Below are 10,535 nucleotides of genomic sequence, written 5' to 3'. Positions count from 1 at the left end.
TCAAGAAGATGCTGAAACCCGTCCAAACTCAGGCCTTCGGTTTGCTTAAAAGTACCTGCAGCTTATACAGAAAGTGGAACTAGTCCAGGCTCTAAGCAGCGTCTGCCGTCAGTCCGGAAGAGAGAGCAGTCCTCTCGCAGGACAATTTAGAAGAAAAGACCATCCAAACAAGGGAGTAGTTAGGACCAATTCACGGGTCCTAGACGCCAGGATGATTGGAGTACAAGGAGAACCGGCTCCACGAGTCCGCCACATTGAAGAGTGTCAGTGGAACGTAGGGATCCCTGCGCGAAAGCAGCAGGGATGTGGAGAATACAGCAGGGGAACAAGCCAAAGGCCCCAACAACCCACAACATAGAGGTCCACGGCATCTCCCTACTGGGGAAAACAACCCAGGAGGGGCTGGCACCAAAAGAAAATAGATCTAGACCCCGAGTCTAAGTATTACAGACAATAGGGCGATGCAACCCTGCGGAACGCAATAAAAGGAGGCATACAAGTCCCAGAGGGTTACCTACAATGAAAACTTCACAGGAGCGTACGAAGGCAAAGGCTGATACCTGCCACCAGCCAATACCCCACTTAGGGCAAGGGTTAACCCCTGGCAAGAAGAGGGGTCCTCTTGGCAAAACAGACAGTCAGAGGACTTGAAAAGCAAAAACAACGCAGCCGTCCGGCTATACCGACAATATAGAGGCACCAACCTGCCTCTGAGTAAAAAAACTTGCCGTAAAGGAAGACCGCAACCAAGAAGAAAAGTCAGCCAGTCAGTGGCGTGGCATAATTACAGAAGCCCTGACAGAAGCCTGGAGATTGCAGAGTCAGCAGGGGACCCAAAAAGATCAATCCTGTCAAATGGCATGTCCTGAGGCTCTCCCGGATATTATCAGGGAAGCGGCTGTCACGCATCCAGGCATGACGGCGTAAAGCCACCGACCGTGCAAGAGCATGGCCCACAGAGTCTGTGGTATCCAGGGAGGAGCGTATAGTAAAATAAGCCATTTCCTTGCCATGCAGGACAAGATAGAGTAACTCCGGGCGCAATTCCTCCGGAAAAGAAGGAAGAAAGTCAGCCACGGAGTCCCAGAGTGCGGAGGACGCACGTGCAAATACGCATGTAGTGTTTAAAGCGCAGATGACGGCGCTAGAAGAAGCAAAAAGCTGTCTGCCACATGCATCCAGCCACCGGGATTCCCAGGTGGGAGGAAACAAAGACAAAGTGGAGGAGTCTTGTAAACCAAAAGCCGCCTGAATTACCAGGCCCTGAGCAGCAGGATGGAGGGACATAAAGAGTGGATCCCCCGGGGCAGGACAGTGCCTACCGGCAATGACCCGACCAACCGGGGCTCCGGAAGAGGGCTGTGCCCATGTGCCACGCAGGACTTCCAATAAAGCACCCCAAGGGGTAGCAAGGGTTCCACTGTAATGGGCTTGAGATGGAGCGGATCCGTTAAGGGATCAGAAATGAGGGTTACCACAGGAGGCTAAAAGCAATCTGACAAGAGGCAATCTGTAGGAGACGGTTGAAGGCTAATTCTCCCAGTCCCCATAAAGAGCGGGCTGGGGAACTACATGAAGGCCATGCCATATTAGGAACCTGCACCACTGGCTCCAGACCAGGGGAAGCAACAGCATTCGAAAAGACTGCAGGGAAGACCAGTGTCGCTCGACCCCGCTGAGGGGACAGAAATGAAGGATCCGGAGCAACCCCAGGCATGGGCACCGGCGTTGATGAAAGGATGGGCACCGGCGGCAATGGATATGTCGACAGTGGCGTCTGTGGGCGCTGCGTCGGAGTCGACAGGACGTCGACGGCCTCCATGAGGGATGCACCCTCGATGCCGACCGGCGTTGGAGGAAGTGAGCTGGGCGTGGCCTTGAGCGATGAGCACGGTTTTGGATCAGACGTGGAGCCTAGCTCCAAGTTCGGCATTGTTGACGCCGCTCCCGTCGTCCGCGCCGGAAGCCGCACAGGGCTATGAGTTGACTGGCAGGGAGAGCCTGGCGTAGAACCTGGCATCCGTGGCGTCACCGACGCTGCCTCGGTCGTCCGCGCAGGAAGCCGCACAGGGCTATGCGCTGACTGACTAGGAGAGCCCGGCATCGAACCTGGCGTCGCCGGCATCGCTTACGCCGTCCGCGCAGGGAGCCGCACAGGGCTATGCGCTGACTGGCGGGGTGTGCTAGAGCGACCAGGATGGTCTGGGCCACGGCCGAACGTAGACGCCTCGGCTCCAGAGTCGGAGTCGGTGCACACAACCCTGGTCCGGGATGGATCCGCCGACGAGGGCCAGGCCTGAGCATCACCGCCTCTGTGGGGCCGAAGGCGCGCCAGGCAGAGAAGGAGACTCAAAGTAGAGCCCAGGAGTAGGACTCCATTTCGGCGTGCGTCGCTCCAACTCCTGGGAAAGGAGGGTAAGGAGGTGGTGACCTCCGGGCTTCCGCAGCTGACCCCATACTAGAGGAGTGGGCTCCAGCGGCGCACCTACGAGAGGTGGACTTTTGTGGCTCCGCTTACCCTTCTTAGGGCGGCAGTCGCAGGAGCGGGCTCGGGAGCGAGTCCCCTCTGGACAGGGAGAGCGGTGACCAGAAGAAACTGGGCCGGAAAGCCGTGCGGCCAATAGCTCCATACGGCGTTACCGAAAGGACTTCGGCTTCATCTGTTGGCAGTCGCCGCATTGCTTGGAATCGTGGGGCACACTAAGGCACCACATGCAAATAAGGTGCGGATCAATGCCAGACATCAGACGCACACAGGTCTTTAACCCGGTGGGCATTGCACACTCTTCCGGTACGACACCAACGATGTCGAGAAAGCCAAAAATTAGGCCAGGAACTGCTGGTTTCCTGGATCCGCATTGTGACCCGGAAACGAAGAAAACTTATGCTGGCGTGCCGGGGCGGGCATTTATGGCTTCGCTGGCGTCATGTCCATGGACGATGTCAGGGCGGAGCCGTGCGACGCCGCCCCCCGTGCGCAGAGGTGCTGCTGCACAAAATTTTCCGAACCAGTCTGATGCCTAGGGATATTCTAAGTTAAGGAATCTGCGGCTAGACGTCTCTATCAGATTAATAGTGCAAATATTTGGATTTTAAAGCAATAGTATCCTAAACAGACACTAGTTGAACTTATCTTGCGCACAATCAGCAGCAAACCTCTGGCATACCGCAGGCACTCATTAAAATAAGTCCAAGCCACATTAAAAACTGCATTAAAAACTCACAAGCAAACATTCCAAGCTTTCTTAAATTATGAAATTTACTCTGTTTAATTCACAAGCTTTATACAGCTCCTGTTAAAAAATGCAACAATATTCACTGTCCAGGTCCATCTATTTGCCCTTTAAAGCCCACAGCTCTGACACATAGATAGTCTGAAAGAACAGCAATCAAACAACATGGAGGAGGTAACAAAGCAGTTGTAGTTTGGGAACGAGCAAACTCTCCCTTAAAAAATATTTTCAATAATAAAATACAAATTAAATTCCAGTGCTTCAAATCAACTTGTTACATCAAGAAACTCCACAGTGTCCTGGCAAACTCAAAACTTTCATTTTATGATACACAACAGAAAGTACAAACTTGATTCACTTTAACACAGTCAACATTAGACAAATTTTTTTATTCAAATAGTTTGTGGACTTGAAAGTTTAACCAGTGGTTTCAATTTCAAACATGTGTAAGAACCAGAGTTCAACAGAATTATTTTAAATTTTTTATCATACTCTGATGTGTGTCCAACTTATCAGACATCATAAATAATGTTTTTGCAAGCTCCTTGGCATGTTTATATTCAATATAAATCCGTGGTTTTTGAAGTACCCTAATTTTATGGAAGTTACAACTATGGTGAGTGAAAGGATATCGCTAGTACACTGTGGACACTGATGGAAATCCATGCCCATTTTATTTTTTGTTTTTAATATTGTTCACCTCCACCCATTACAACATACGTTATAATCTACAGCTCAAACACATTTTAGCAACTGAAACTGAAATTTGAGGAATAGAAACCAAATAAAATATACATTATATCAAATATTTCAGTTTATGGCAGCTAAGGCTGTGGTGACACCTGAGCCTTTCTCATAGACCTCAAGGCCTTTTCTCGCAGGTGTTTTTCTAAATCATCAAGGTTTTCCTCTCCATCACTTTCAGAATCCTGAAATTTAAAAAAAAACAATTTCAGAGAAGGACTTTATGAAAATAAATATCTAAAACAATTATAAACAAGAGGTCTTGTTCTTGGTATAATTTTTAAATACTTAATAAGTGTACAGGTACACCACACGCCGCTCTCCAGTGTGTAGCTACAATGATTAGTTAATGTTACAGTGTAAGGTAATACAACACTCGAAGGTACTGTAGTATCTAAACTTGATAAAGCTAGTAGGTGCGTATCATAAAACTCCAACACAGGTTAAGTGTTGCTTTCACTATTGTTAAAGTATATTTGTCCAAAGTCAGCATTCTTCATAATTAAAACCAAAACTAACACCAAGACAGGTAAGTACTGCTTTCAGTATTGCCAATGTGTATTTGTCCTTAGTCAGCATACTTCATCACCATATCTAAACAATCTTTATTCATTTAGGGTACTGTAGAACTACCAAGATAATCCACAATGTTCTAAGGCCCTTTTTACCAAATTAAAAAAACCTTGACAAAGGGTACACTTCAGAAAGAGTTGACTGTAGATTGAGTACACAAAGCTTGGTGTAGGTTTTTATCAGCTATCAATTTTAGTAACTCATTTTTGTACTAGTTCAGTCCACGAATTAAAATGTTTTATTGGCTTGCTTGGCTTTATTAATGCAAAGGACTCACCCTTGTAAACAAAATGATACACAATCTGTGACTCCATTATTATTGTTTTGGAAAACAGATTAGGTAAATGTGTTGCAGGATGTCTACATTATAAATCCTTTTATCTTTTTATCTGAATGGTTTGTATATGTTAATTAATTGATTTATATTTTTTAATCGATGTATTGTTCTGTGCAACTTTATATGGGATACATCTAAACATAAAATATTGATGTAGGCAAGAACTGGTTTACATGTGTAAATCAGTACTTGCCTACTTTTTTTAATGATTCGATTCAAAGGTACGACTTTTTTTAATGATTAAACTATTCAACGGTACTGTGTGTTGCAGTGCTCGGCTCCATTAATACTGATGAATGAAAACCATGCTATCTTACACCTTTATTAAAGTCACTCCGACATGCTCAGGACACCATCAAAACACTTTCCTTAAGACAGGCTTACTAATCTAATACACATTACATTTAACTTCGTCATACATTGTAATGTTTCACCATGACCAAATAGTTGTAAAGTAAGTAACAGAAACCACATCTACCTTATACGTACAGAAAATTCCTCCTGCAAATGCATTTGAATAATTACATAGGTATCTACACAAGCTTTAAGGGAAAGGAGGACATAATAAGGCCAATTCATGTGTCATCAGACGGCTGTAAATAGTAATGAAAATTTCACACTAATGGCATGAACTGTTTTAAACAGTTTAAGAGTCCAAGAATGGGAATGAATAAGAGTTACTTGTTAAGTGAGAAACGGGGCAAAGCAAAAAACCTATAGAAAGGAGCAGTCTTGTGCTTGTTTTAAAAAAATGCATGTTCAGTAAAATCGCAACAAAAATACATACATTGGAAATACAGGAATTAAAAAATTATAAGGAAATGCTAATCACCATTTTATTAGCCATTACTTGCAGTACAGAAGATGCCACGCATCATTAATGTTGTGAAATGCATTAAGGTATCAAGAGAACTGAGTGTGAGAAGTTGGCCTGATATGCAGTGCTCACTATTCTAGTGATCACTATGTATCATTCCAAACGACCCTTATTGATGATTGGTTGTAAGTCAACCTGATAGACCAGCTATCCTAGTAGCATGGACAAGAGCAGTCTTTAGGCTAAACTCTAGAGGGCGTGTTAAGCCAGCTGTTTTACCACCACATTTACCCGTTGAACACCAAGTGAAAGGACACCACACAAGTTGTTATGAAAATAAAAGTATATTTATTTATAACAGTACTACCCTGAACTCTTTATGAGTCAGGGAGCTAAGCACAATACAAAACTCTTAAGAAAACACTTTAAGTTGCACAATTTACACAAATGCCCGAGGGGCACGAAAAACCATATACTACAAAAGTGGAATGCGAATTACTAGCAGGTAAGTAACTATTCTCAGAGGCTTTGGGATCGCTAGGACTAGACTACTGAACCTTTAGATTACGAGCAGGAGGCCTAGGGAGATCGGGTGCAGAGTGTGCACTCTCACGCGGGATGCGGAACAAAGTCTATGGAGGCTAGTAAATGCAAAGTTACAGTTATCGGACGAATCCGACTAGATAGGCTGAAAACGAAAAAGGATCTGGACACTTAGATAGTTAAGCTATGCTGGAGCACCGAAATGCTCAGGTTACCTAGCCCAGGGGCTGCGGCTGCACAGGTCTGAAAAGACGTCGGGAATCCTCGTTGCAGTCTATGGAGCCTGAAAGAAGAAGTTGCTGGCAGGCGACCAGTGATGAAGTTCGATGTGATCCAAGCCTGGATCGATGAAGATGGATACCTGTAAGCAGAGGTGACCAAGTCCTGAATCACTAGCCAGTGATTAGGTGGGCACCAGGATGGCACCGGGCGAAGTCACCTCGACCAGGTGAGTGGGCGACGCTGGGCTCTGCAGTCTCTCGGACCAGGAGGCGTTGTCGGCGACCAGGATGGAGGGGCGAGCTGTCCCACGAAGGTATCTGCTGTCGACGTCGCTGGACCCAGGATTGGGGGCAACAACTCTTGGCAAATTCAAGCCCACGCGGTGGACTCAAAATGGCGTCTGGAGTGGACCAGGAGGGTCCGGGGTGCTCCTCTGTTGGAGGGGAGCAAGGGCCAGTCTGGAGCAACCAGACCAGCGGTGTTGTCGTCGTGGTTCGTCGTCAGAAGGGCCACTAGCCAACGGGCAAGTGACCTGGACAACGCGGTGAGCAGCAAAGAGCAGAAGTGCCCCACGCAGATCTCGTGGATGCTGGAGGGCTGGACTTCGGTGCTGGAGCTGCTCAGGGTCGGGGCTTCTCAAACCCCAAAGCACTCACTCGAGGATCCCTCGGCGGTCGTGCAGTCTTGAAGATGGCCGGTCCCTCGAGGTCTCGTCACACCCACGAATCTCAGCTGGGCTGATGATGCAGGTAGAGGTCAGAGGTGCCAGGGAAGCCGGTTCTCGTCGAGCTGGGCAGTCTTGATCCTGAGGAGAGACTTACAGCAAACCGCGATGCTTGGATGGTGCCTGCAGGTGCAGGGTGGCTACTCCTTAGCCACAAGGGAGAGTCTTCAGAAGTAGTTCAAGAGTCCTTTCGTGGAAAGTAGTCAAGATTCAGAATTATCTAATTTGGAAGGGGGCCTGCTCCTACCTTTATTATCAAAAAGGGGGCTGGCACGCGACTAGGTCCTGCCCATGGGTGGGACCAGGAAGGGGGGTGGTTACACCCCTCTCCTCTGCCGGACTTTCCCCAGCTCAGGGGCTGGTGTGCCCCTGGAACTGGTTCAAACCGGCCTATGCATAGTGAGCACCGGGGTGCCACTTGCAGTCACCTTCCTCTACAGCCCTGCCTACCTGGGATACACATAACCCTGTCTGGGATGGTGCTAGCACCGCCCCCGACAGGAAACCCTTTGTCCAAGCCTCCCGCGCTGGGAGGACTCCCAGCAGCAGGAGGGCAGACTTGTGTCTCAGTGGCAGCATCCATCTTGTGGAGCTGAGGCTATGTTCAACTTTAACCGGGGTTACAGGCTACCAACATGTCTTCTCCCTCTAGAGGGGTGGAATGCTACCCCCGTCGCCAGAACTGGCGAGGGGGTAGTATTCCAAAGCGTATGACACCTTACACGACATGTTTAGATAATGTCAGACCAAAGTTACCATAACCGCGAGGATTATAAGGCACTTAAGAGTATATGGTCTGACGCTATCATGGGAACGGCTAAGGGATAGATCCCGAAAGCCGCAGACAGGCTCAGCTCATGCCAGAGCACTATCTCACACGATTCCAAGCACTCTGCCTTCAGGATTGTTAAGGCCTGCCATAGGAGTGACTGATAGGAGATCTGTGTGCCCATTCTAGGTTTAGATATAGGTATACTATATCTAGAGCAGGGGTGATTACACCTCCTTGCCCCCAGCTGTCAAGCAGCCAGTTGTGTCTGTTTAGTTAGTCAGCCCAGGGGTGGCATAATTCATGCTGCAGCCCCTGGGAGACTTCTGGGTGCACCTCTGCCCTGGGTACAGGGACTTGGAGAGGGCCCAGTGCCAATTCAGTACCTGGGTACGATTTGGAATGGAGAGAACAGCTAGGCTGTGGGTCTGATTAGCAGGCCCACAGCCAGGGAAAGTCGTAAACCAGTGAAGCAAAAAGCAAAAATCTGGGTGATCATAGGATTGCAGACCCTACTCTCCTACACTGAGTTTCTGTACAGAGATTGTAAAAAGAACAGCTGGGCTCTTGTCCAGAAGTAGGTGGTACTTGAATACCTTGTAGGGTCACAAATATGCCACACCCATCAACCATTAGCAGGCAAATGGGTTCAAATACTGACCCAAAATAACAGCTGACCTGGATATATTAGTTTAGCGCTTCTGCTATTGTTTAGAGTGAGACAAACTTAAGCAAGAAAAGAGTGATATTGGAGAACCCGAAATGGGCATTGAAATACCAAAAGTATGCATGTTGAAAGAATGGTGTTTAGCAGAGAGGGTGATCTGACAAATAGTGAGAACTAGTTCTGGTGAAAGGAGCTCAAGTTGTTGCAATATTGTACGTGTAAAATAATTCTGATGTTTTCTTCTGATGGACACTTCCTTACTGACCCAAAGTAGCCCGTTCCTGGAGAGTTGTGACTGAGTAGTGCCGACTAATCAAGGAAATCAAGCAGCACAGCCCTAAAAAGTAGTCACTGTGTGCCTGAGAAGAGAGGCAAAAATGTTTAACAAAGTATGCAAGGAACACCAAGTAGCTGTCCTGCAGAGCTCAGCTGGACTACCCCAAGGTTAGAACGAGAAAAGCAGCCATTACCCTTCAGCAGTGGACCTGAATGCCAGCTGGAGGATCAGTCTTGGGGAAAGGAATGGTAAATCTTTATGCAGAGTGGAACCCAACACAAAATCGCTAACATACAGACTCGCCCTTTTCCCACTTCAGCACAACCCTCAAAAGGCTGAAAATCCACTCTATCTTGGCCGGTCAAATAGATTTAAGAGGAAACCACGTACTAGGGCTCCAATATATGCAGTCTTTTCTCCTCCTTGGTGGGATGCGCAGAAGGGAACAAAGACAGCACAGCGATGAACCTTGTGAAAGGCAGATGCCATCTTAAGTAACAATAAAGGGCAGAATAAGTTACTGATTTTTGACATCTCACTTTCAGGTGGATACTTTATCTAACCACAAATTACTCACCTTTAAGTACGCCTCGGGGTCTAGACGGGATCAGGAAACATCTCCTGCAATGCTCCTTCGTGCTACTGAGTGACACTGTGCTTGCTCCGTACCGACAAAGAAGGGACGGATACTGCATCCCTGCATACTGAAGTCAGTTTCTTACTTTTCCCTTTCAGCGGCATCAGATGCAGAGTGTAAACAATATTGGTACCAGTGTGCCACTTCCTAGCTTGCAAGGATTTGAGAGGTTTAAAAAAAGAGACAACTCCACAGAAAGGGGAGGTGGGAGGGCAGTGATGATTCTGCAGTTAGATTGAACATACCTCAAAAAGAATGTTACTGAAGGTAAGCAACACATTCTTGTGATTCATCAAACTGCTGATTCATCACCTTAGAATAGATACCAAAGCAGGACCAAGTGGAAAAAATGTCCTTACCCTCAAGTCTGGATGTCAAGGCAATAGTGCTTGAGGAACATGTGCACTGATGTTCAAGTAGCAACATGGCATATGTGAAGGACAGGTAGCAGTCTTAGCCCTGGTGGAATGAGCTTGAAGACTGTTTCATGGCCAATGCAGATCAAATCTTAATGCAGACGACTATCCACTCTGACAAGGTACTCTTCTGCAGAGCCTTACATTTCTTTAGCCTGGGGAACCCCACAAAAATCAGACGGACCGCACGATGTTCCTTAGAAAAATCAATATAGAACATTAAAGCTCTTTTGTAGTCCAACAAGTGCCACCTTGAGGTGATAAGTCAGGACCGTAATATCTAAAGTCGATTTAAGTTGACCCCAAAAGGCAAATCACTATAAATGTGGTCTCACGTACCGCTGGCACTGGAGACCAAACGTCAACGCTGCTTTCCCTTCTTTCATATAAGATCTTTGTCTCTCGATCAATTGATCTGTATAATGAACTGACTCCAAAAATACAGAGTGGAATTTACATAAATTAATCTAGTGATTTTAAATATCAACACTTGTTTACATCTTACATACATAATTAATGTAGGACAGGTTTTGTTATGCACCCTATGTCCTACATTATTTTTAACGTAATGAATAT

General features: G+C 46.8%; 1 protein-coding gene across 3 annotated transcripts in view; it reads right to left on the bottom strand.

Moving 5' to 3' along the window:
- Positions 1-3,267: 3,267 nt before the first annotated feature.
- The window catches only part of SRRM1 (serine and arginine repetitive matrix 1), an 836,097-nt gene continuing 828,829 nt past the window's right edge, over positions 3,268-10,535 (bottom strand). For all 3 annotated transcript variants that reach the window (XM_078681268.1, XM_078681269.1, XM_078681270.1), the window contains one exon: positions 3,268-4,162. In XM_078681268.1, coding sequence (XP_078537394.1) covers positions 4,058-4,162 — 105 coding nt within the window. In that variant the 3' untranslated portion in view covers positions 3,268-4,057. The remainder of the gene's footprint in view (positions 4,163-10,535) is intronic.

The sequence above is a fragment of the Lissotriton helveticus genome, chromosome 3_1 (assembly GCF_964261635.1).
Source record: "Lissotriton helveticus chromosome 3_1, aLisHel1.1, whole genome shotgun sequence".
Taxonomy (NCBI): Eukaryota; Metazoa; Chordata; class Amphibia; order Caudata; family Salamandridae; genus Lissotriton; species Lissotriton helveticus.
This window is presented reverse-complemented; position numbering and strand designations above follow the sequence as displayed.